This window comes from Caretta caretta, chromosome 7, assembly GCF_965140235.1.
Source record: "Caretta caretta isolate rCarCar2 chromosome 7, rCarCar1.hap1, whole genome shotgun sequence".
Lineage (NCBI taxonomy): Eukaryota > Metazoa > Chordata > Testudines > Cheloniidae > Caretta > Caretta caretta.
In genome coordinates, this window is record NC_134212.1 from 35,773,642 (window position 1) to 35,800,894 (window position 27,253).

The 27,253-nt window shown below is 39.7% G+C and overlaps 1 protein-coding gene across 6 annotated transcripts in view; it reads right to left on the reverse strand.

The window, feature by feature from the left end:
- The window catches only part of FBLN2 (fibulin 2), a 190,902-nt gene that overhangs the window by 124,981 nt on the left and 38,668 nt on the right, over positions 1-27,253 (reverse strand). For all 6 annotated transcript variants that reach the window (XM_048858461.2, XM_075130531.1, XM_048858460.2 and 3 more), the window contains one exon: positions 18,223-19,678. In XM_048858461.2, coding sequence (XP_048714418.1) covers positions 18,223-19,678 — 1,456 coding nt within the window. The remainder of the gene's footprint in view (positions 1-18,222; positions 19,679-27,253) is intronic.

Consider the following 27,253-nt stretch of genomic DNA (forward strand, 5'->3'; position numbering starts at 1 on the left):
AAAAAGAAAAGGAGTACTTGTGGCACCTTAGAGACTAAAATTTATTTGAGCATAAGCTTTCGTGAGAGAGAATGGGATAAAAATTAGTTCTGTTCTTAGGTATCAGAGTTCCATTTGGCTCTACACACAGACACCAAGACTACTAGATAATACGGATGCTTAAAAGAAATCTTCTGAAATAGAAAGTTAATCCAGAAAATGAATAATAAAATAGTTTGATATTTAAAATGTGCATACGAAGAAAAACAAAAAAGGGTTGGTAACACAACTAATGTTTTGCAATGGATAAGAGGAAACTCTGTATTATAAAACACTGAAGTAACATTAAGAAACCTGTTGAGATTGCTTTTTAAAATGTGATGAAGTTTGTTAGGCACAATTTATTGGCCATATGCTGGGATTTCTACCTCCTTCACCCTGAAAATTTCCCAAGATAAACGACTTGATTATGAACTTGAATAATGTTGTCCTTAAATGAGACAATAAGATTGTGAAATTATTTCTCAAATCTGCCAGTGATTTTAGTCAATCCACGCTGATAACTGTGCACTTACTCCTTTATGTAACTCATGAGTTCAAAACCTGGCAGTAGCCCACATCTGCCATGCTTCTCTTTTTATTTAAACTGCCATGAATTGCACTAAGCCAATGTTTATGTGCTTTGATTCAGAACCAATAAAAGCACAAACACTATTATCAACAGATCAGGCATTACCTAGAGTTTAAATTATTTCCAATGCAAAACAGTTCCTTATATAACTCATAACAAACATCTTACAAAATCATTAATCCACAGTATTACAGTTCTGAATCAGAAAATGAAAAGTCCTAATAGTTTTGTTGTGCAAGACATGATTCCAAGAGGTTGAAAATGGATGTATATTGCAAGGGAGAATTCTGGGAAAGGAGGAAGAACTGTGGCATCTTTAGCCTTAGGTAGGCTATTAATAGTAATATTTGCAATGCACTGTGTCATCTTAACAATGAAGCACCGCAATAGGCCGAGCTGGAAATTAGAGACAGGTTGAAATACCTTCTGTAAATAGATAGCCCAATCTACCTGCTACTGAAAGTGTTTGGAAGAGATAGAAAGCTTTGCATAAAATGTTACCAATCAAATAATGGATTGAGTTAACAGTGGTCTCCAAAAAAACTGTTTCCAAAGGCTGCTCAAGGTCATAAGGAGATTCCATGGATGACAATAGAGCAGGATGAAAATTTTCCACCAAATATTTTTTCCCAATGGAATATGGATTTTCAATTAATTTTTCCAATAAAAACTGATTTTTTTCACAAATTGAAAAAAAAAAATCAAACATTTCCAGGTTTTTGATCCTCTAAACCCAAATATTTATAATTTTTTATGTAAAGCTGAAAAAAGTTTTAACAACATTTTAGGCCAAACATAACTCATTTACATAAAAAAAAATTGCACGAAAAAAATTTGTTTCTGATGGGATCTGGATACCATTAGTCTTTTTCATTTCAGTATTTGCTTCTCACTGTTAAGTCTTGTGAAGTGTGGGGCCTGGCTTTTATTGTTTTCTGGAATTCATGTGCACATGCACTATCTGCACAATGGGTTCAGTATAAATAGACAATCCCAACTCTTCATTTAAGAGTTTGATACTGATGAGGATATATTCTGATCTCAAGGCTGGAATTATCGTCTACATCTCGGTGAGACTGCGCAAATCCAGTACAAATACTGTAAATACACAAAAGAGGCTCCATATACGGTATTCACCACCTTTACTCGTGCTCAGCAAGCAACTGCAGTAAGGAGCAGCTTTTGAGATGTTCAAGCAAATGAGCATATACATTTTTAATATTATAAGCAGGAAACCATTTAACACGGAACTAGTGAGAGGAGAGATGAAAAGGGAACTGAGGTATGTCCAGACGTTAAAGTTGCAAGTGTCAGGAACTATGGGCCTGGGTTCCCTCAGCTGAACCTGCATCTAGCTGGCTCAGCCCTCAGGCCAGTTAATGAGCCCAGCTGGGCTGCAACAGAATCACCTGATTGGGTGGCTGGACCAATTGGCTGCAAGGAGCCTACAGATCTGCATTTAAGTTCAGCAGCAGCAGGCTGCTGAACACTCATGCCCACAGCTGTGATCTCTCCTGTGCCTGCCTTGTTCAGACCAGCTCCTGGCCTTGTTCCTAGCCCTGCTTGGGGCCTGACTCCAGCTCCAACCACTAGGCCTAACTGCCCCTGCTCCAACAAGTAGGCCCAGCTGCTCCTACCCAGTCCATGACAATGAGCACTCATTCGTTTTCCTTTCTGTGGTGTACATTCACACGTCAGTGAATCATCTAGGGCAAGATTCCAATACCCTTACTCATCGCAAGTAGCACCTTATTAATGCACAAATAAGGCAAATAATGGGACTTTTTGTGGAGTAAGGTGTTACTTAGCCTCAGGAAGGGTGTCAGACTCTGGCTTTCATTTGGCAGACAGTGCTTGTCAGTTTGCTCACCCAGATAGTACATCAAAAGTGTCTTTGTGAGGCATTAAGTCATGACACACTGGGTAAAGAGGTCAGACATTTCAGAATGTACATGAGGTTCCTAGAAGATGCCAATTCTTTCCATCTGGTACCAATCAATTCTTTTTTCTTGGACTCCCTACCATCACATATTAAAACTTCTCTCTGCATCAGTTTCCTCCTTTCTCTTTGTGCTCACTGACTTGTACAAAGAAGTATATTTCTGTATCATGGCCTTATCATTTACCAGCACATTACCATTTACTGTCTCTTTTGATATACCCCCGTCGTCTTCTTACTAGTGGCATTTTCTTTCTTTCTTTTTTTTGCTACCGACAGTCACTGACATCAAATCTAAGGTTCAGGGGTCATGCAGATGGTGCACTGGACCAGTCATAGAAACTGCAACAGAAGGTGGAAAGCGAGCTAACTGGCATTGAGAGAATAGTTAGCTTGCATCTTCAGAGTGAATTCTGAGAAATGTGTAGGCTACACTGGTTTTTTGGTTTGTTTTTTTTTAACCTTTAGGGAATGCTCATTCCAGCGCTACTCAAAACCTTAGAAAATCGTTCCTCCAACCCCTGATGCTCTTGAAACATAAGATAAGCAGTGGAGGAAAGGGAACTGCAAATAGGGGCTGGGGGCGGGGGGAGGAAACCATACATAACAATCTGAAATGAACAAGCTACACACATTCATCTCCTTGAAAACTTTTTTTTTAAAAAAGCTACCTACAAAATTAAGCTGGCTATGGGCATCTTTAACTTACCTGTTATCTTTGGGGCACACTGATATCCCGTTCAAATCATTTTAATAGAAAGACATACACATTTCTTTGCTAAACTACCCACCCACCGTGGCTCAAGTAGACACAAGTAATGAAGTTCAATCTGCTTGGTACCCTGCAGGCCCAGTGTTTGCAACACCACCAACTTTCATGACATCTCTATAAAAAAAGCATTGATGGAAAACCTTCCCTCCTATGAAACTGTTTATATGTTTTAAGTCCATTGTTATTGGAGCCCTAAACATTTATTTTTAGCACTCAGTAATTCAAAACCATGTTGATAAAAAAAAATCTGAACCCCTAGATTTACAGTCAGCATCACTTTGGTCTGCAACACATAGTCAAAAGAAGCAACCACTTCACATAACAATGCAGGGGGAAGACTACTGTCATTTATATATTTTCCTTACTACAGAAAGGTTCTTTTCCCAAGGGCAGTACTTAATTTGTGCCAGGGCTTGCCACGGCACCTCTAAGCTTGGCAGTTCATAGCCCCAGCACCTCTGGGCTTGCCGCATCAGTTATGAAAGTAAAAAACAATTGTTTGAGCCCCGACACCCAATTGCTTGAGCCCTGGCACCCCTTTCATTACAAATTAAGCACTGCTCAAGGGGTAAAGATTTTTAAGATGCCATTCAAGAAAGAAATTATTCCTGTAGGACTAAAGAAATGAACAAAATGTGTCCCACTTATACATTCTAAAGTAACATCCAGTGAATTTTATTTAAAGTTTAGGGGGAATAACCCCCAATCCCAGAGATTCTATGGCATCGCTATTTTCAAGTTCATTTGCTCTCATGCAAAATATGCAGCCAATTTTTTTTAACTTTTTTGAATCACTGCCATTTAATACATACTGTAAATCAAACACCAACATCTACTGCTCTGTATTCCACACCGAGAGAATTAATGCCCTATAACAATGGCTCCGAGTACCACTAGACAAAGGCAGGAAAGGGGATACTGTGCAGTGGAGGTTTGCTGTTCCTAATGATAACAATTACTTTTTCTTTCCCCTAGGGGCTCTGGCTTAGTGCCATGAACGACACCAATGGTTTCTCGAGGTGGCTTTGGAAAGCAACTGGTCATCTCTGGGAGAACACAGACACATTGGGGAGAGTCAATAAAACATGAAACCCGCACACACTTGAGGACCCTCGTAAAATTCCAATTACTGCTGGCTTGTTACTTAAGAATCCCTAAGAGGTATGATATATTGCTCTCTGACAGGCCCAGGGTAATGGAATTACAGCGCCTTTCATGATTAAACATATTAGGTTTATTTGGCCTACATATCTGAAACTGTTCAAAAAGAGTTATTGTCTCACAAAATTCACATCACAAAATACCAGTTACATTAATGTCTCTCTTTAAGGAATTCTTCTCAGGGTCATTTTTATTCTCTCAGAGATTGATTTTAATACACCACACCTAATACTACTGTACTGCAGAAAATCATATTTAAATACTATTAAATATATGTATCAAGGTAAGTCTCTCCGAGACACACACTATAGATGGATATTAAAAAGGCAGAATAAAAGGAAACTAGAAACATGATAAGCCCAATACTTTCTTTTTAATTGGCCACTTTGCTCTTGCAACAAAATTTCATTTTCTCATTATTTTCATAGTTTACTTCTATCCACATTTTACCTTCAGCTCAAATTATGCTTCTTTCTTTAGAACCTGAATGCACCTGTTGCAGATTGTGTATTCATTATGGACGAAATCTGCTCCTATGCAGAAGGCCTAGTTAAGCCCTCAAAATAGGGGCATGGGACCAGATTTCAAGAGCTATTTAGGGTCCTAATGAGATTTACAAAGTGCCTAAAGAGATGGAAGTTAGGCCTCTGAATTGCTTAGGCACTTCTGAAAATCCGACTAGCTACCTGTGTGCATTCTCAGGAACCTAAATGTGATGGGTGCTTTGCACAGGGGTGAATTCCAATCAGCAGCAGCGTTTTTAGATGACATCGACAGTCTGCACTGAAGAATGCAGGTTTTTGGTATCACAGAAGTAAAGTTTCCCAGTTCCTTCTGAATATTCCATTCTGTGTCTCATCTACTTTTTCTTTAGACATTCCCTGCTATTACCTATGATACCAAACACATACCACAAAGTGGGTTTCCTTATAAGAAAACTCCAGCCAAATGAATAATATTCACTCCCTGAACCGCAGTGAGGAAAATACACTCTATACAAATGTGTACACATCTACCAATGGATGACAAGTCAGACTACATCATATCATCTTGACAGCTAAGAGAAAAGTTGCTCTTGAGACTAAATTTAACCAAGGTAAGGCTACAAAGAATCTGAAAAGGTACAAAGCAAGCATGTGTGTTCCACCTTCTAATTTACAAATTAGTAACTTGTAGGATCCTATTGCCATGGTATCTGAATGCCTCAGTCTAATGTTTTTATCCTCAATGCCCCTGTGAGGCAGGGAAGTTCTATGATCCCTGTTTTACAGAGGACACTGACAGACTGAGGGCCAGATTTTCACAGATCTTTAGGTGCATAAAGATGCAGATAGGCACCTAATGGCATTTTCAAAAGCACGTAAGCAGGGGATGCGCCTAACTCCTACTGAAATGCAATGCTTTTGAAAATCCCACTAGACACCTATCTGCATCTTTAGGTACCTACCTTTGCAAATACGCCCTAGGTGATTCACCCAACATTACCCAGTAGTCTGTGGCAAAGCAGGAAGTTGAACCTCGGTCTCCTGACGCCCAGGCTAGGGCCCTAGCCACTAGACCACCCTTATCTCCAGGAGGAAATCCTCCAGCATGTTCTCCATACAGGTTACTGCTCTGGAGACCAGAGGGTGTCTGATAATGTAAGCAACCCCTGGTGAGGGTAGTACACATCACAGTAGGCGAAGCGCATTTTGGTAAAGCTGCGAATGATACATCCTAGTCATTTCAAATATTATATACAGAGCCAGGGACGCTGGTTCAGAAAACAGAAAAAGGGCAGCATGGGATGAATGGAACAGAGCCAGTAACAGATGAGAACATTCATAAAAATTGAATTCAAAGATGGAGGAAGGTGTCAAAATATATTGAATGTTATTGTTTTAAAATACATGTTGAAGCTAACTCTGAGGGGAAAGTCTGACCAAGGCCAGCTGGAAAGCAAACAGTCTGCTGGATAATCACCTGGCCTGCTACAGTCACCCAAAATACAGCCAGCCTAGCAGCAAATGACGTAGTGAGATATCCAGACAGCCAAAGATAAGGGCAACACTTTTTGTTGGCAGGAATTGAGTCTTTTAAGATGCTGACAAAACTGCATACTTACATTAAATGGATGGCAGTGTCTGCAGCGGCTGGCTACATACTCTGGAAAGGTTTCCACCCACATTTAAATTAGACTTTGCCTGCTCTGAACTGGGTGGTTAAAGGGTTGTCAAAGGCGCCTAGCCACAGCCACTGAAAGCAGTGGGAGTTTAGCCATTCGCTTCAGTGGGAGCAGTGTTAGGCCAATGGTGAGCTCTTTTGAAAAATCCTACCCTTAGCATCTTTCATGCCTTTTGGTGCTGCCTGTTTTAGCTTCCACAAACGATCGCTATTCAGAGAGCGTGCCTGATCCTGGCATAGGCCAAGCCTGCTTTGCACCACCCCTAAAAGGACAGCTGGAGATTGCCGTGTCAGAACCAACAGGTGGGATAAAGCTTGCTCGGTCACCCTGCTTCCCAGACAAAAGCATGGCTGGCGCACACTGCACTGGAATTCTGCCAGCACAATGGGCCTTTGTGACCTGTTTGAAGCCATTGCAACTGAAAGCAGCCCTAAAGCTTTTCTCACTTGCACTAGGGGTTTACCCAGCTCCTAGCATCCTCCAGAATCAGGTGTGGTATGTGGCAGATCTAGCCCATTGACTGTAGAGAAACTTTATCATTCTTTGTGCTGTCACAGTGCCTCTCCCAATGAGGACATTCACTTTAGGAAATGGAGGTTTTAGTTCCAATATATATATATATATATATGAATTCAATACTACACATTTCATTTTAGATATATTTTGCTTTGCTTTCATTCTACGCCATCTTTTCGTGTGCACAGACACTTTAAAATACTTGGCTTATTAATGTGTGCCACTATGCAGAGGGTTGTTTCATTCCAGGGTAGGCCGTTTCTTTTACTCTCCTGCCACTGGCAGAGTTATCAACCATCATCCCCTGCTCACATTCTTCGAAGGTTTTCAGATATGGCAGGGAAGGCAAGTGAGGGGAAAGAGGAGAAGTGATCGTGACACTTGCATTCCAGGTCTTACGGCCTCCAAAACTACAAAGAAGCAGGGTCAGATTCTCTGTTGTACTCTGCTTCTTGATTCTCTGCCCTAGCACAGTCTACAGCAGCCTGGGAATTGCTCTAATTTTGCCACCTGGCAGTAGTCCCTAAATGACCATCAGCCAATTGAATGTAGCCAGAGCACAATGAGCTCTGGCTACTCCTCCTCCTCATGAAAGTCATGACTGTCCAAAGAGGAGTCAGCAATGATGGTGCTGGAGAAATGGTCTGCAGTAAATAGTATGAAATTCAATAAAGACAAATGCAAAGTACTCCATTTAGGAAGGAACAATAGTTGCACACATACAAAATCAGAAATGACTGCCTAGGATGGAGTGCTGCGGAAAGGGATATGGGGGGTCATCGTGGACCACAAGCTAAATATGAGTTAAGAGCATAACACTATTGCAAAAAAAAGCAAACATCATTCTGGGATGTATTAGCAGGAATGTTGTAAGCAAGACATGAGAAGTAATTCTTCTGCTCTACTCTGCACTTATTAGGCCTCAACTGGAGTATTATGTCCAGGTCTGGGCACCACATTTCAGGAAGGATGTGGACAAATTGGAGAAGAACAACAAAAATGATTAAAGGTCTAGAAAACATGACCTATGAGGGAAGACTGAAAAACATGGGTTTGTTTAGTCTGGAAAAGAGAGGACTGAGGGGGGACATGATAATAGTTTTCAAGTATGTAAAAGGTTGTTACAGGGAGGGAGAAAATGGTTCTTTTTAAACCTCTGAGGATATGACAAGAAGCAATGGGCTTAAATTGCAGCAAGGGAGGTTTTAGTTGGACATTAGGAAAAAAAATTCCTAATAGTCAGAGTGGTTAAGCGCTGGAATAAATTTCCTAGGAAGGTTGTGGAATCTTCTTCATTGGAGATTTTTAAGAGCAGGTTAGACAAACACCTGTCAGGAATGGTCTAGATAATACTTAGTCCTGTCATGAGTGCAGGGGACTGAACTAGATGACCTCTCAAGGTCCCTTCCAGTCCTATGATTCTATGATTATACAATGCTATTGTGATACCCACATTGTTATATGCTTCTGAAACTTGGCAAATGCTATAAACCCACAACAGGAAACTAAATGCATTCCATCAGAGATGCTTGCAAAGAACACTTGGTATCCATTGGTAACCGACCCTGCTGTGTTACAAAGGACTGGCCAGCAGACAGTAGAGACAAGAGAGTAGAGTGGTTTGGACACATTGTATGGATGCCAAAAAACTGTATTCCTAGACAAGTTCTTGATTAGATACTACCTGGTGGAAGAGGGAAAAGAGGAGGACAACAGATGACATTAAAAAAACCATTGAGAAAGAGCCCTCTGTCATTGAAACAGACTATAACAGAGCAGGAAACGTGGCATTAGAGAGATTGAGGTGGAAAGACTGGTTCATCTCATGGGTCACAAGGCAAAAGAGCATCTAACAAAAAGAAATTAAAATCATCTGCTCCACCTCAATTCCTGTGCTGTGGAGAGGGTTTGTGTAGAAGTTCGCTATACTTTATACTCCCTGGGCACTCCTCTATATTGGGGTATCTGTAGTAGAAGAACTAAGGCAAGATTCTAAGGAGAGGTGCAGGAAAAATAGAACTATGCACTAACTGAAACCATAGGAACAGCTAATAGTTACAGTATATGGCATTTTTGCATTGGAAAATGTGTTTCCTTTTCCCCTGCTAACTGCATCCAGTTCTCTCTTAAATCATCAGCATACATTTTTGACCACGACTTAGACCAGTGTGCCTGCCCTCCTTTTAGTCCTCCTCTAATTTTATAGTATCTCAATCTAATTTCCTCTCTATAAATATGTCGACCTGTCTCTTAAACGCATTGATGATATTTTCTTCAATGACCTTACTTGGCAACTCATCTCAAAATCCTAACTAGTCTGAGAAATAACTGTTTGAAATCACAGCCCCATGGAGTTATATTGATTTATACCAGTTGAAGATCTAGCCTGCAGATTTTGATTCTTTTTATAAGAAGTTGTGTTCCTTAGTTTTCATAATTAAGAGCTCAACCTTGAAGTCCTCCTAATCACTGAGAATTTTGAGTGATCAAAGATTGTAGAGTTAGGCCCAAAGTAGTTAATGTAAATGCTAAAGTTTCATTCCCTAAGTATGATCTGGTATTCAGTGAAGCAAATTGGTTACAATATTAGATTTCATATTTGCAGAACCTTTTCTGTAGTATTCACTCACTTCTGCTCAATCTTATTAACTGCTAGTTCTATGCATTAGCACTATACATGTTAGGTTTCTATATTTATAAAAAACTTTCATGAAGGTTTTGTTGCAGACTTTATTTTATATCATCTACTTCTCCTCCCCCAACCACACCCTCTTTAGCTATGAATAGAACCCTGCACAGATACAAAATTTGTATCTGCATTCAATCCCCGATCCGCAGAAATGATCCACGGATTAGCCACAGATTGGCAGGGCTCTAGCTATGAAGGCCTAATCCATCTTTCTTCTTGATTTTTAACATCTTCTCCACCAGCCCCTCTCTTCCACCTTTTCTATCCCAGCATTATCCTGAAGGCACTTGCTAGTATTTCATAACTGGCCAAAATTTGTGTACAATGCATGCTGTTTTCATCCCAAGATCTTGCCTTACAAATATTTACCTTGTGCAGTTTTCTACAGATGGACATCAACTATTTTTGTTCCTAGCCTCTGTTTGCCAGAAGCTGGGAATGGGCGACAGGAGATGATGGGTCACTTGATGAGTACCTATTCTGTTCATTCCATCTGAAGCACGCTGCATTGGCCACTGTTGGAAGACAGGATACTGGGCTAGATGGAACATTGGTCTGACCTAGAACGGTCATTCTTATGTTCGATCGTTACATTTTTAGGAATGACAATAAATTCATCCATAATTAGGTGGGGAGAGGTTAAAATGGAGACATGCACATGGTCTGAAAGATCCTGGTTCCAGCTGGATGCAAAGTTGCTATGCAGACTGTCAAAACAAAAAAGACTACTGTAAAACATTCACAACAACGGTGTTTGCTACCTGAGCTACATTTATTCAAAAACCAGCACTCTAATGGCAGAAAGTAGGCAAATGGACATGACTGGGAAAATAGTAATAAAACTTGACAGCAATAGCTTTTAAGATGATTTATCCCTCTTTTCCACATACATAACTTTTGAAGGAAGAGGAAACAGGAAATGTGGCAAGAAGAGGAGACAGTTAACACTTTTTTGGGGGGGGGGGCGCCGCGGGGGTTACTATCACAGTAACTTACAGCACTAGATCAGTGTTAAATGTTTTGTGCAGGATACAGGCTAAAGAAAATCTGTTTTCCTCCTCTCCGCTATTTGTAAAAGTGATTGAGTAATTAATTTATAGTTTCTGAGCTGAGTAGTTACTTGTATTTTAGTCTCAATGTTCCCAAGAAAGCCTTCCGGAATGCACTAATTAGCATTTGATGTGGGAACTTCAGAAGGTCTAACAGACTGCTGAAGAAAGAATGGATTATGAATATAGACTAAGGAGACACAACGTACGCAGAGATGAGTAAAAAAAAATCCAGGAGAGAAGCGGCAGCAGCATAGACAAGAATTTAAAGAAACAACACGATAGAAAGCAAAACAGTAACAGATACTTTGAAGGTGGGCAAGCAGTAATAATATTTTGCACTTTCAGAAAGTTTTTCACCTCAGGCTATCAAAGTATTTGCACCATTCCAAACGTGGTGTCATTATGATTGCTTTGCACATGGGAAAACTGAGGTACAGAGAATTGCCTAAGATCACGTAGTAAGTTAATGACTGAGCTAGAAATAGGGCCCCTGACTACCAGACTCCTAAAGCACATTTCTTCTCCATTGGTTGAGGCTAGTATAATATCCTGGAATTATCTCCTGTCTAGGATTTTGGTTTCACACTCACAAAAACAGATGATATCCCCCTATAAACACAAGTGTATGTCTACTACTGCCCTCTAGTGAGCAAAAAGAGCTACAAAGGATTAAAAACCCTATGACTTACAACAGCTAAAAGACCTTATTTAGCTCAAGCATTCCAGGCCTGTGTTTATGGAACCAAAGGTTCTGGGTTCTCCACTAAAACCACGTGGTTCTCTATGAATGAGTCCACAGATGCATTATACAGTGTCAGGATATTTTGAGAGTTATGATACCTTTCCTGGTGGATAACTGGCAATGCTGTATGTATGCAGTGTTGTTGTAGCCATGTTGGTCCCAGGATATTAGAGAGACAAGGTGGGTGAGATAACCTCTTTTATTAGACCAGCCTCTGTTGGTGAGAGAAACAAACTTTTGACCTTCCACAGAAGAAAAGCTCTGTGTAGGCTCGAAAGCTTGTCTCTCTCACCAACAGAAGTTGGTCCAATAAAAGATATTACCTCACCCACTTTGTCTCACTAATGCTGTATGGTACTCAATAAACCTCTTTGTTCTTTACAATGATCTTTAGTTTACTAACCAAAATCTCCCAGTAACATGGAACCAGTATACCAATAAATTAGCATACAGAGTTAAATGGACAACCACATGGATAAAAATCCCATCAATTACATGCAGTAACTCATCTCCTAAAAGATGCCGGCTAACGAATCACAGATGTAATGCAATGTTACATCTTATATTATTATATACGTTTGCAGTTGGTTTGTCTGCATGCTACAGTTAGTACTTTAGGCCAATCGATATCACTGTGGTCTTACCACAGAAAATTAGGACAGGAATGCTTTTGAAATAGGATACAAAATGGTTCAAGTATGAAGCTACAGAGAGCTAGGACCATGCACTTCCACCCTGTGGCCAAATACTATTCATCGTGCAGAAGGGACACTGTGTTCTCAAACCAAAATTTCAGACTAAAAGAAAGATGAACAACTGAAGTGTGAAAAAAGAACATGCATCAAACCAAAAACAGAATGTTTCTGACCAGCAAATTACAAGATAAGCCACATTATTTCCACCAATAGTACTTACTGAGATTACATTTGAGGCTGCAGTGATTCAGGACATGAAAAGTAAACGACATATAAAACCAAACTGAGACCTAAAAAATGTAAGTAGTGAAGCCAAAATTTTAACCAAAGGCATCAGGAAACCAACCATCACTGAATTCTGTTATTTGGAGCCTGTTAATAGGAAGAACAGAAAGATCACCAAATGCTTTCAACTTGTGAAGACTTATTTCCATCATCTTTACACACTGTCCTGCAACTGATAGAAACATTTGTATCTGTGAAGCCTCCTTTAAATTTCTGGGCTCTTGGAAAAAGCCCCAAGAATATATTTGTATCAGGACTTGCTTGTAAGCATGAGAATTTTTTTAATGTATCCTTCGGTGGCTCAGGGATGTAAGTAAATAAATATTATTCCCAGAAAAAAAAGTAAATCAGTTGACATTAAGGTTACACCTTTGAACAAACAAACATGTAGATTGTGAAGATGGGATATTTTTAGTTAAGAACAAACTTGAAAAAAAAATACATACTACACATTCATATATACACCCAAGTCTGACCAACTTCTATCCCACTGTCTTAATACAAGACACAATTCATCGTTAACCTTCACTTTGGGTAAGCGTTTACACAGTGCAAGGTGGATATATAATATTACAAAATCAGAATAATAGGATTTTACACTAACTTTGTTTCAGAGTAAATAAATATCCCGAGTATAGGGTATTGGTGATTCAGGCCTCTGCTATCCAGTCTCTATCCCACGTTTCTAATTTAGGATTTTCTTTCCTCCCATGATAGACAATGGGTATTTATATGTCAGTGCAGTATTTTGTTATTTGGTTCATCAAGGCTCCCTGTGACGGGTGGAGATCTTGAACTGTGAGTAACTTGCTACGTAAAATTATTGGGACTTTGGTAACAATGTTCACAATGTCTTTAAATACATAGGCAAACCATATAGAGAATTGAGATGTTCCCAGCCACTAAGATATGTTGTATTTAAGATGCCAACTAGTGTAATACTTGTTCTAGACATAACTCTACCTTTTGTAGGTGGCAGACTAAAGGTTAAATTTGTCTGGTGTTTCCTTAATAATATTTCCATATTTTTCTATTTTTTCGTTAAAAATTCTATAAATTTTCTGAGTTTTCTAGGTCTATTGCTTCTTTTAAAAAATTCTCTTTAAGTGGTTAACACAAATTTTAAAAACTTTAACTTGACCCTCAAGTTTCTCATCTAGGAATTCCCTTAGTTTCTGAGGTGATGTCAAGGGAAAGTACTGGCATTCCTGCCAGATGGAACCATTTACTCTCCACCAGTGGTGTAGTGATTAAAAGAAGTGGATAAATTAACCTAATTCCCCAAATGAAAAGTGGGTAAACTCAGCTGTGTTAATCAGCATATCTCAATCTCCTTCTCATAGGACACCAAAATTTCTTCAGTGTTTGATAAAAGCAGACAGCCATCTTAAAATCTTTCAGCCCAGCAGATTCAGACCTATTCTGAACCAATAGCAGACCTATTACCAGTAGGTCTACGAAGACAAAGCCTCCTTAAAAAGTTCTTTAACTAAGGTGATTCTAAGGATTTCAAAGGAGTCCCCACTGGGGCGTTAGATGTTTCAGAAGAGTCCCTGTGGGGTGTAGAAATGCCCAGGAGGAAGTATAGCTTTCTGTAGGTGGTGTGGTTTGGGGAGGGATTATATCTGAAGAGAGTTGTGATGTGGTGTTGGTGAAACGTTTGCATATGTGCTGAAAGAGATATGGAAGGACTCTGCTATCAATAAATCCAGTGATTTCTAAACTCCTCAAGAGTCTATGGGCCACATCCTCACCTCAGTGGAACTAGGCCAATTTACACCAGCTGAGAATCTGGCCCTATCTATGGGAGGCTTAGAAATTTCAGAGAAATCCATATAGGGCTCAGGTTCCATAAAAATCCACGTGGGAATCAGAATCTCTCCAAAAGTGAGTGTATTGGTTGCACTGCTTTATTCATGGATTTCAGTGGCAGCTAATTTGGAATCAGCTAATCTGTCTCCCTAGTTTTTAAATTGACCCTTCAAAACAAGATTATCTGATTGGTGCAGTCAGCATAATATATTTTGATTTCTGGGAAAAGGCAAAGATTAGCTGACAGTTCTGGCAGATTATACTAAATTTACAATTTAGAAGTCTACCTAACAAATTCAAGTTTCCATTCTATACCCACATGCAAAATTCAATTTTCTTTCAAGCTCTGGCTAAGTTCTTTACCAGTCTAGCTCAAGAATCACCAAAAATATAGGACTAATGTATTTTATTACTCAAAATACATTGCTATATTCATGAGTCACAACCCATCCAAATTAAAACAAAAAACAGAAACAAAAGAAACACACACAAAAAACCCAGTTCCCAGGCAATAACATTGGTCCTAACCATGACGAATGACATTCCCAGTTGTGGACAGTGTCAGCTTTATAATAGGTCTTTAGAAATATGTTACTGTCACCTAGTATCATGGGAAAACATGAAACAGCTGGCCTTCTGTGCCTTGCCCAACACTGGTCTCAGGAAATGTCTTCGGTTATTGACGCAAACATGGGCTCTGTGCAACTTCTTCAACTCCATGAGCCAAATTCAGTACTGCTGACCACAATGAAGGTGCATCATTTATATCTGAACAAAAAGGGCTGTGAACAAAGACTACTGGTTTTCATATTTCTACTGCAAAATCTTGACAGGAATACTAATTTATTTAAGGGCCAAGGTATCCATCCACCTCCCCATTGAACAGAATATTCAAGGCCTACTAGGATGTTCCTTACTTTGGTTAGAAAATTCTCTGCTGACATATCCATATTGTCCATGTCATGCAAATTAACTATTTGCTATTAACTATTATTATTATTATTATTATTAACTATTAACCACATCCAGGCTTCAAATTCAGCCAATTCTATTGAAACGTGTTTAAATAAAATCACCTGAGGAAGTAGTTAGCCACACTGGCCTCCTGAGAGTTATGGTCCATAGGCAGTTATGGTCCACAACCCCTCCACAGGCAGCTGACAACCATACAGCTATGGTACCAGATACATACATATGTACGTACATGTGTGTGTGTGTGTGTGCATTGAGACTTCTCTCAAGACAGCAACAAGGACGAAAGGAGAATGATGTTCTGGTGGGAGTGGACACAAGACTCTTTATGGAATGTTGTGGAGAGGTTCAAACCTAAATTTGTAAGGCTCTTGGCTCTCCGGGGACTTTGAAAGATTGAAGGCAGGGCTTGGGGTTGGCAAAACATCACTTTGTGGTGGAGCAAGGCTTGCTGCTGAAGTTTTAGTTTGAGCCTGCCTTATGCTACAAGTAACTTTGATAATAGATGAAGTTTTATTACTAGGATTCACATTCAGGTTTTCTTCAGAAAGGATTTGTACCAGGGACAAAATATCAAATGGCTCCAATGTTCATTCAGAACCATAAAAATGGGGCATCTGTATTCAGATCCAAGGATAAAGCATAACCCTGATACTAAAGTCATCAATCCATTACAACTCCTTTGAGTGAGATGGAAGAAACGCAGTGGCTCAGTTTTAAACCTAGATCCTGTAGCTGTGTACAAAAGTATGACACTAAATTGTCAAAGAAACTTGAGCAGGAGTTGGGATTATGTCCCCTGTTTATTATCAGAAATCTCTGAACAGTAGGGTCTGATTTCTAATGGCCTTGCACCTTGTATGATCATTTACATCTGTTCAAAGAGGCTACCATTGAGATCAGATAGTGTGTTACTCCACTTTACACAGATCTACCTTGTGTAGCCAGGTCTAAGAACATTGGAGATTCAGACCCATAATATCTGGGATGTGTTGGCAAGACGACAGAGAGGAAGACGGAAAAAAATGTATTATACTGATGAACATTATCAAAAGAATACATGATAGTGTGGGGTGGTGCGTCAGTTTTATTGGCATGAATTTTTGGATGGCTACATTGGCTGGGAGTGACTTATACAGTTCATCCCAAACTAACAAATAATTAGTGTTTTTTTCTTTCTCCACTTTGCGCTCCACTTCCCCAATCTTTAATTTGCAAAGTGGCCAGGACTTCTTGTACAGGCAGTTTCTCGCTTCCCCCAGAGGGTCACATCTAGTTTCCCATGTGCGTTCTGATCTTTCAGAAAAATGTTTAAAAGAAAAGAAAAAAAGACAATGAGATTGTAAATCCAAAGCACTGGGAGGTAGGCCCAGGATCAGTACCTGAAGTGACTTTCAAAATCATTTTTTAAAGTCAGAAGTTAATGATGTGCCTTTAAAAATTTGCATATTACCCTGCTGCTATGTACTAAGCATTCACTTCTGTAGGTGTTATGTTTACTTAGCCACTTGAAGTGTTTATCCATGGTGTCAATGTATAGATTTTTATACAGAACAAGACCTTTGGCCTACTGCTGTTGTTCAGGATATTATTCTAAGTTTGAAAACACAAGGTCCCACTCTGATTAAGCCAATTAAATCAGCATTTGCAATAAAAACAAAGGAAAAATGCAAGTACTTGGGTTCTCAGATTGGCAGGAAAGGGAGAGGCTACCATGCCCATTCATGTATCGTGTATATAGTTTATTTTGGACAGGTGCCATAATGTCTATTTCAACCCAGGATCTAGATCTGAACTCAGTTCCCCTCTTATCTGAGTGGGACCAGGTGGTTCAGCATGTTACCTGGATGACATGTGAAGAAAACCATGGCCCACATTAATGAGCATTCTCTATATGAACTGCAGATATTTTACAAGAAAAAGAAATGTAACATTAAAAACCATCATGAGAATATTTGGTGCCACACCATGAAAAAAATGATGTTACGTTTGATTTGATGAAAAATTAATCAGAAGTGTGAGATGCACTCATACTGATCTGCAGCAGTGGAGTCTGCATTCATTACTGTAATGAGCACTGCATAAAGCTTATAATCAATGTTTATTACAGATGTCAAAAGGAACCCAGAGGCAAAGAGCAAATACGTGCTCTTGCCAGCCCTGATCAAAAATATAAAACTTCTAGCCCAAAAACGACAAGAAAGATGCAGTATTTCTTTTGCTTCTAACTACTTCCTTCCATGGCAATATATTCTAGAGTATTTATCAAGTTCTTGCATTAATAGGTTTAGACAACATTTAAAAATTTATCACCACATACAGCAACTACTGTAAATACTTCTTTGTATTAATACCTACTTTGTCTTTTAGGAACACTAGAACAATTGATTTTTGTCAATATGGTCAAAGCTAAGATTTTGTTTAGGTGGATAATCAAATCAGGCAAATAGCCAGCTATGTCTGATTCCTTCTCTGCATAGTAAGTCATTTCAACATCAGTAATGAGTGGGGTAAGGGAAAGGGTTAGTATATGAACAATGCCTAATCTGAAATGCAGTTGAAATACCAGAAAACATTGTCCACAGTCTCTGAAATTAAAGTAAGGCAAACAGCAGTAGAAGTCTACCTATTCCGCCAAATTAAAAAGGTAACAATCCTTGCTTCTTTTAGAAAGACAAAAGAAGATTGGAGGTTTATTTGATTTCATGCACGTGTGTATCAGTGAGAAGGACAGAACAATGTTTCTGGGCCATTTTTATATAATAATTCAATATCAACAAAACATCTATACTGTAAATAAAAAGAGGCCTTACCTTCTGGTAACCTGGAAGCAGCATGAATAGAATTGGGGTCTCTGTCTTCTTCAGGTTGGTAATGATAAAGCGTCTGTGACTGCTTTGGGGATGCCTGACTACGGTCTTCTTTCAGAGCAATGGGAGGGGATGTTGTGGGACTAAATTTGACCTTGGGGAAAGTATTTCCTCCATGCTTTTCATGGGAAGGTCTGTGACCATGTGACACTGTTACATTTGTCTCTTTCAGACCTGGAGACATACTGCTCCCCTGCTCTTTATAATCTTTTCTCATGTGTTTTCTTGGTTTAGGGCGAGCATATCCTTCTTGTTCATGTCTCCCTCTCTCCCCTTGTTTCCCCTTTGATTTTCTCTCCAATTCTACCACTTGCGTGGGCATCTCCGTCATAACTGTTGTTTGCTCCTCAGGAGCACTGCTAGTCACAGTTATTTTTTCACTCAGAACCTGCACTGTGGGTGCCATTGTGGTGCTTAGGTCTCGGTTTTCCTCTTCTTGTTCCATTGCACTGTTAAGTTCAGGGTGGGAAGTAGGAGTGTGCACACTGACTGCTACAGCAGCTTCTTTAGTGTGTGTAACAGGTTGAGTCAAGGATGGGGAAGTAACGCTTATTCCACGGTACTCATAATCCTCACTTTGTTCTTGGCCAATGCTGTCTTCTTCTGTATGGGCTGCAGAGGTCCTGTGTTTTTTAGGAGGTTCCACCTGAGAGGAGTCTCCTTCGGGTGCCTCTTGGTCATAGCTGTACGGATCATCGTAGTGCCTCTCTGGTTCATTCTCTTCAGTATCCATTGGGCTCTGAGGATTTAATGTGGATGCCCCGCAGTCTGGGAGCTGGTAGCACATCAGTTCACCTCCAGAATTTGGGCAATGGCAAACCTTGCACGGAGGAATATGGAACGTGTGGCCTGCTACATACTTCTGACCTTCATGGAGGCAGCCTATTCTTCCACACTGAGGGCAGCCATCAGCTGGTAGCACAGCATCAATACAGTTTGGGGGCAACTCAGGGCAAAGCATAAACTGGCAGCTGATCTTGCCTCCTCCCTTGGGACACGAGCATTCAGTGCTTCCAAAGTCCACAAAATAAGATTGCCCTTCGGGTACTTTGCCATTCATAAATCCCACATTGACACAGTCATAGTACTGGTAGCCTTCACAAGTACAACCATGTTGCAAACAAGAGGCACAGCATTCACCAGGCTCAAGCACCTCTTCAATACAGTTCTCCAGTTGCTGGCACTCCACTCCTGTACAATCCTTCTGGGCGTGTGAGATGCCAGTCCAGACGAGCACCAAAAGGACAGTGCACAAACAGCTCAAATGAGGGACTTTGTGCCTATCCATAGTCTTCCTAAACAAATATGGCACCAATCCAGTTTTGCTCATCCTATTTTTTCTGGAAGAACTGTATCCCAGTCTGCAATATTTTCCTGAATTCTCCTTTTCTCCTAGATCCTAGGTTTATGAAAGAAAACTCTGTTAAATGCTATACTCAGCACATATCCTGTTAAACATTAGAAATCCTTAAAATTTGGGATACAATCCAACATCTGGAAACCCAAGTATAAAATTAATCATAATGTCTTCCAAGCATTGCAGGCACTAGGCTTCAAGTTGCATGTTTTTCTTTCTCTCTCTCTCTTTTATTTAAGAAAAATCCAAGATTGCTTTTTTTTTTTTGTATCTATTCATAAAAAACAGAGTAACATTAAAAATTAGCCCTTTATACTTCAGTGGGCTTTAAGTCAAGTAATTTCTTCTGGCTAAACAAAGACAAGATACTTTTGGCAGATAATAAGCAAATACACAGCTCTTCCTTTGCAGATGTCAGTTTCAGATATTGACTCGTTATGTTTTAATTACAAAGGATCAAATCCTGGAGATGTAACTCAGGCAAAACTTTGCCTGATTAGGGACTTTTGGATTTGTCCCTGTATATGTAAACACTTAATGTGAGGGGGTTTTTCCATTAACTAAATACAATGACATTTTGCTGACAACGATATTTTTGACTCTGTAATGCTTGTAAACTCAAGACATAAAACTTGCATTACATGTCACTGCAGTTATGTGTAAACATCACATTATCAATTGTGCATATAGGAAGCCCTGTTCTACTACCACATTGGGGCCAGATCCTCAGCTGGTATAAATTGGTATAGCTCCACTGAAAGCCTAAGACTCAACCGCAAATCCTCAGCTGGTGTAAATACCCATCCACCACTGAATTCAGTGAAGCTATGGCAATTTACACAAGCTGAGGATCTGCTACAATGTGTAGCAATGTAGTTTATTTGTGACAGTGCCCACCTGGCTTTGGCTCAGCTCCTCAATGGGAGTTAGTTACTGAAATACTTTTGAGGATCTGGACTCCTGTGACTTTAAAACCAAACATTCTAGAGTAATCGCATGTGAAGCATTTGAATCTAAGACATTAATACCTACTAATGATTAGTAAAATAAACATTTGTGCATTGGAAATTTTTAATAATTTTGACACTGTGTACTGTGGAATGATTAATATCGAAGTCAAAGCAAATCAACTGCTGTCAAGTCACAAAACACACAAATTATTTATGGTTAACATGGAAATGTACATGCAGAATAAATCTGACTTTAGTTTAATAAAATAAAAAAACATTTTGAACCACTAATTCTAAAAGTTGTCTGATAGGGGGAAAGTTTTCACTGACAGCATCACCAGGAACAATAAACTAAGCAGAAAACAGGAATTTTGCCAAAAAACCCATTCCAAAGATTACTTCTTCCCCTTATACTGGGTTTCCAACAAGTCAGCTCAGAGGTACTACTGGAAATTGGCCAAAATGTGGGAAAAGACTGCCTGTCCTGATAAGATATGAACATTTTATTATATTTAGAGTTTTCTGTCATTCTGTATTACAATTTGAATTGCTAGACAACATTACTCATTAATATGATAATTCTGAGTCAAATTAGTGAAAACTCCAGTACTATGATATGAATTCAGTAAAGGTACTAAGGATGTTACTGTGATTCAATGAAAAATAAAAATACAAAGGAAGTTTACCATTGTGTCATAAGAGATCCATTTACTGAGAACCACATTCAACTTTGGACACATAGGAATAAGGGGTAGAGTATTCACTATGCAGTTCCTGAATGAATTCAATATGGGTTCATAAGATTTAACCATTTCATTGTTTATATACAAAGCCTGCTCTGCTCTTTCAGCAGCTTTCAGGTAATATGAATTTGTAATTGATTATCTGGATTAGACTGGAGTAATACTTGGAAGGAGAATTAAAGATAAGCCACTACTGAGAGTCTTTAAGGACAGGACTTTATCAGATTCTTACAGTAGAATATCCAGGTTATAACACCTCAGCACATTTAAGTCATCAGGCCAAATTTTTTGCTGGTGGCCAGTACACTCACTCCACTATGGTCCATTTTCCCCTCCCTAACATAAGGTTAACTTTACAGATGGTCTCAAGCACACTGCTGAACTTTGGGGCAGCTGGGAGTCAAGTCATAACTTCTCAACTTAAACCAGTCTACTGAAACCAGGGTGACTATGTTCAAATGTTTCTTAGTCCAGAGAAGGCAAATCATGCAATGCCATAGAATCATAGAATATCAGGGTTGGAAGGGACCTCAGGAGGTCATCTAGTCCAACCCCCTATTCAAAGTGGGACCAATCCCCAATTTTTGCCCCAGATCCCTAAATGGCCCCCTCAAGGATTGAACTCACAACCCTGGCTTTAGTAGGCCAATGCTCAAACCACTGAGCTATCCCTCTCCCCATAGTACCCATATTGATACCAACGTGAGCATGGGATGTCCTATCACGCTACAGTAAGGCCGGTTAGTCGGGAGGTTAATAAGGGAATAGAGAGCCTCTCACCTCCAGGTTATCAGTTTGAAAATCAGTGCAGCTGTGTGGTGACCAAGAGTTGTTACCATCTACGCTGACCTACGTGAAATTGGAATTTCCACTTCCCACTGGAACGGTTTCCCTTTCCAGTTCCCTTCGGGGGGAGTGTCCTACATTCCTTATTTCCTCCAAACTCAATAAAAACAATAAGCACTAACGAGCACTTCTGTTGATAATCTCAGTAAAGCAATCAAGCACTAAATCCTAAAGCTGGTCTCTCCAAGTCAGGGTTGAAGCAGATTGGTGAGAGCAGTGTCAAGAGAGACACACTGCAATCATCTGTCCTTCAGAGTATCTAAAACAGTTTATTCACGAAGGCTGTCAATCTGACCCGTCACAGCACTAAAATTCACCCCAGCTTCCACAATAAAGGACCCCTCATTAAAAGATGTATTGTGCTTATATATTTTCAGTCTTATATTAAAATGACTAATGATACTTGGGTAGCAACCACATATTTATAGTTGTTGCACCAACATATTAAACATGACAAATGGAGCGGGATAGTTCAGTGAATATCACACAGTGATACTTGTCAGTGCAGTATAACGTTCGTCATATGCTGTCCATTGTTTCTTGCCTCTCAAATGTAGCATATGAGCAGGCTCACTTCTCAAGCAAAACTTGACGTTTCAACGAAAGGCCACAAAGTTTGTTTTTTGAAGTGAATAACACAAAATTAGCTGTACTTTATATCTAGCATGCCTAATAAATCCTTTAGTGGTGCATTAACTATTAGTGGATCTAGAAACTGCAGCTTCTCTATCTCTTCCTGCATGGTCATCTTTACTTACCTAGCTCCTTTCTATAGCTTTCAAAATCACTCCAGTTTCCCTGAAAAGAAAACCTCTTAACTCCACTTGTCTCCATCTCCAACCTCCCTTTACTGTCTACTTTCCCCTTAATCTCCTTTGATCCTACCTGGTCCTATTTTAGCCTAAGATGATCTTCTGTCTCTTTTGCTATCTGCTGTGACACAGCTGTTCTCTCTTTGCCTTGGTCTTTCCTGGCTTTAGTGCTTTCTTGGTTCTCTTCCTCACTCTCCAGCCACTTCAGAAGATAGTTCAGTTTCCCTTCCCATTAACGATTCCTCTTCCCCCTCTGTTGGGTCTCTCAGAGTTCTGTCCCTAGTTCTCTTCTCCATTTACACCTTATCTCTTGAGTCCAACCTCTTATCTCTTATCCAATCACAGCATTTTGTCCATGATCACTCTGACTCCTCCCCCTCTAGTCACTTTCACATCTCTAACTGATTTCTCATCAAACACACTCATATCAAGCTGGTTAAAGCCAAATTTATCTACCCCTTTGAAATCCTTTGTTAGTAACCACATTATCTTCTCAGTCACCCATGCCCAATCTCTCTTTGATGCCTGTGTCTTTCTGGAGAAAATGCTTTCAAATGAAATATCTCATTTCACTCTTTTAAACTGCTAAATCTTCTTTATATTTTCCCTTTGTTGACTACCAGTTTCCCCCCACCCCAATTAAGCTTCCTTCTGCACCGGGTTGGGGGGATGGTGGAACCCAAGCATTGAATGAAACACAGAGTCATGTCTATTTTGTTCAGCTGGGGAAAATGTATCTTACACTTGTTCCAAAGAATGGGTGCATATCCTGTATAGTCCTAAGGAGTTTGTGTATAACTGCTTTGGGAACTCAGCCCTTTCTGGAGACAAACTGTGTTGTGGAGACACCAACTAGTTTAAATACAACTCATGTTATTATAGATAAGGTGACCAGATGTCCCGATTTTATAGGGACAGTCCCGATATGTAGGGCTGTCTTATATAGGTGCCTCTTCCCCCCCCCCCCCCCCCCGATTTTTCACACTTACTATCTGGTCACTCTAATTGTAGAAGAAGGGTGTCATGACTGACTGGAGAAGTTGCATCATCTCAGTGGGTGTGAGGCTTTTGGAATTTTTACAACTACTTTATGATTTCAATAATTTATTCTCCACAACTGTGATTGTATTTACATTCACTTAAATGCCCCTTTTTGCAGCCAGTGCACTAGAGAGGGGCCTTAGTGTAAGTGAGAGAGAATCAGGCCCATTTATATCTTTCACTGCGTCTTATTAACTTCATTGACATTTGCTGCTCAGAGTTTGGATGGGATGTCACAACAAATAGAACCCCACACATATGAACGAAAATCCCTCCAACAACTGTATCTGAGCTTCACACAACTCTGCAGCAAAACCACCCAAATCTCACCCACAGGCTTGTACACCACTTCATTACCCAGAAAGTTTGGGTGTTCTTTGTTTGTTTAAATACATCTTTTGTGAAATTTATTAAATTTACAGATCCACATTCTGCACTGATTTTTATTCCATGTAGTCCCATTGGCTTCAATGGGATTGCACTGGGCAAAAGGCAGAACAGAACCTCTGTTGCCATGCTAATATGCATAGTGTACCACATAAAGGAGGTCCCAGTTAATACGGGCACCAAAGGCCTGATTCTCCTCTTACATTGGTGAGAATCTGGAGTAACTCCACAATGAGACAGAATGAAACCTCAAGGTGTTGAGTTGCCCATCAAAAGCAGCCTAGCCTCATAATAATGCCCGCAATAAAGCCAACATTCCAAAGGTGGCCACTTTTGCAAAAAGAATGAGCTCATGCGAGTCTCTCGGAGACTAATCCCCCACCATCCCAACTAAAACAAAGGACTATTCATGAGGTCTCTGATTTTAAAATGACATTCAAGTATATTACCAATTTAAGCACTAAAAGAATAACTTAGATTCATTTCCATTATTTTAAAATCAACCTTAAGGAAAATATTTTTTTTTGGCAGGAGAATGTTATTCATGTTGGTAACATTTTTCTCCCCAAATTCATAACAAAGGAAGAAAGACGACATTCTATGGAACACTGGGATGGGGGTGGGTGGGAAGGAGGCAAGTGCACACGTGGGATATATGGGCATTAGACAACGGAGAGAAGGACAGAAGAGTCTTTTGAGTTAGCAAACGAGATGGACAGATTTCCAAGATAGGACATTCAAGGCTATTGTCAGTATGCAGTAGAAACTATAACTAGAGTTGGTCAAAACGCAGAATTTCCATCATGTGGGGAGATCAGAGAGTTCAAAATGTTTCCTCCTGAATCACAACAAAAAGTCAAAATCTCAAACTTTTTCATTCCATTAAATATTCTAAACATATTTCATTTCAACAAGGCAAAAGTGTTTCATTCTGACAATAGTATAAACAAGTTGAAAATGTCTTGTCAAAAATTTGTAGATCAGCTCCAGTTGTCACCCTGAGCCCGTCAGTTTATTTCAGGTGCCCACAAATGACAGGAGGCCCATTCCTTACAAGGCTTCCTTATACGAGTAAATTTTACTTATGCTTGTAGTCCCATGGACTGCAATATGGCGACACACAAAAGGATTACTCGGGTGTATATGGTGTTGCAGGATGCTTTTAAATGTTTTTATTGGAAAGAAGTATAGCCAGCATATAGATACAGTATAAAAAAATTGTATGATATACATGCACTAAAGGTGAAATTCACCTGGGCCAGCACAAAGCTTATGCATCCCTTAATTCCCACTTGAGCCCTACTTTCAGGGTTTAAGAGGTGTTTAATTGGCAGACAGCCCTTTTCATCCTAAAGGAACGTACGAAATTATCTATTATCTATGGCAGGTTTAGAAATAATTGTCCTTCCCTCATGTGCTCTGTTGACTGGGCAGCATATAAAAACTTGTACTGCCATGGCCCATGGTCTGTGAATAAACAGAGCATCCAACCAGGATATTACATTTTTTGAAGAGCATTCAAAAAGGTGCAGTAATCTGGAAAGCACACACTATACAAGAAGTTTAAATGTGTTTTTATATGCTATATACTTTTATACCTCTTACTTCAACTGCTGGCAGTCAAATTGGTAGCTGTCAGAATCACAAACGGCAGGAGAAAATGAGGAAGGAAAGATCAGTCTAAGAACACTAACCCTTAAATGTAAGAGAGGATGAAAAAATAATTTGGGGGGGGAAATCTTTTCTATTCTTTTTTTTTTTTCCGCTGGGGGAGAACAACCCTGAACCCAGTTGCTCCTGAGTAGATGGTGCCAGCTAATAGATTAGTTCTTCCTTTCACACCCTCACCCGCCAGAAACTTGTGATCTCACCAAAAGCTGCAAGAGAGAATTCATGGCTTACTCCACCCCATCTCACACTAGGTGTAACTGAAGGGCTACTCAGAACATGAAAGAACGACAGGAGAAATGTTTGTTGCAGTTCTCTTATATAATATACAGTCTACAAAAACACTAGCCCTTTCCTTCTGGAACTACTGAAACTTGAGATGGACCTGATGAACCCCAACAAAAACCTGGATCCAATTGTTGTAGCTTTGTCCTGTCTCTTATTAAAAATAACACGTCTTGTACTTAATTACACTGTCACCAATTCATGAGTTTATCACAAAAGTCTTGTGATATTTGGCATTATTCTCAAAGCCCCATCTCCTGGGGACCTGTGATTAGGTGAGAAGCTCAGATTTCTTTTAAAAAAAGACAGATGTTTCTAGCCCTGGTGGTTGCAGAGAAAAGCTTGAAATTGTACTGCAGTTAACCCACACAGGAAGAACATTTGAGAGCCTTATGGAGCTTCGAATAAGGATATGTTTATACTGCAATTGGGAGGTATGACTGCGGCATGTGTAGATATACCCAAGCTAGCCTGAGTAACAATAGCAGTGAAGTTACAGCAGTATGCACCCAGGGTCCTGGGAAGACGGGGCCTGTGTTGCCATGGCTTCACTGCTATTAGTACTTGAGTCAGGCAGATTGAGGCTAGCTTGGATATAACTACACATGCTGAAGTCTCACCTCCCGATTGAAGCATAGACATAACTTAGGTCACTGGAGACATTAAAAGCGGGAGGAAAGTTAAGGCACAAGACATGCAAGGCAGAAATGATAGCAGATTCAAAGAAAGAGAACCAAATCAGACAACACACCATCTACTGTAATTATTTACCCACTTTGTACCGATGTTATGGTGCTTAATTAATGTTTTTAAAGTCCTTTGATATGCTCAGAGGAATTTGTGGTAAGGTCAGCATTACTATCTGCCTGTCAACCAAATGTGGGC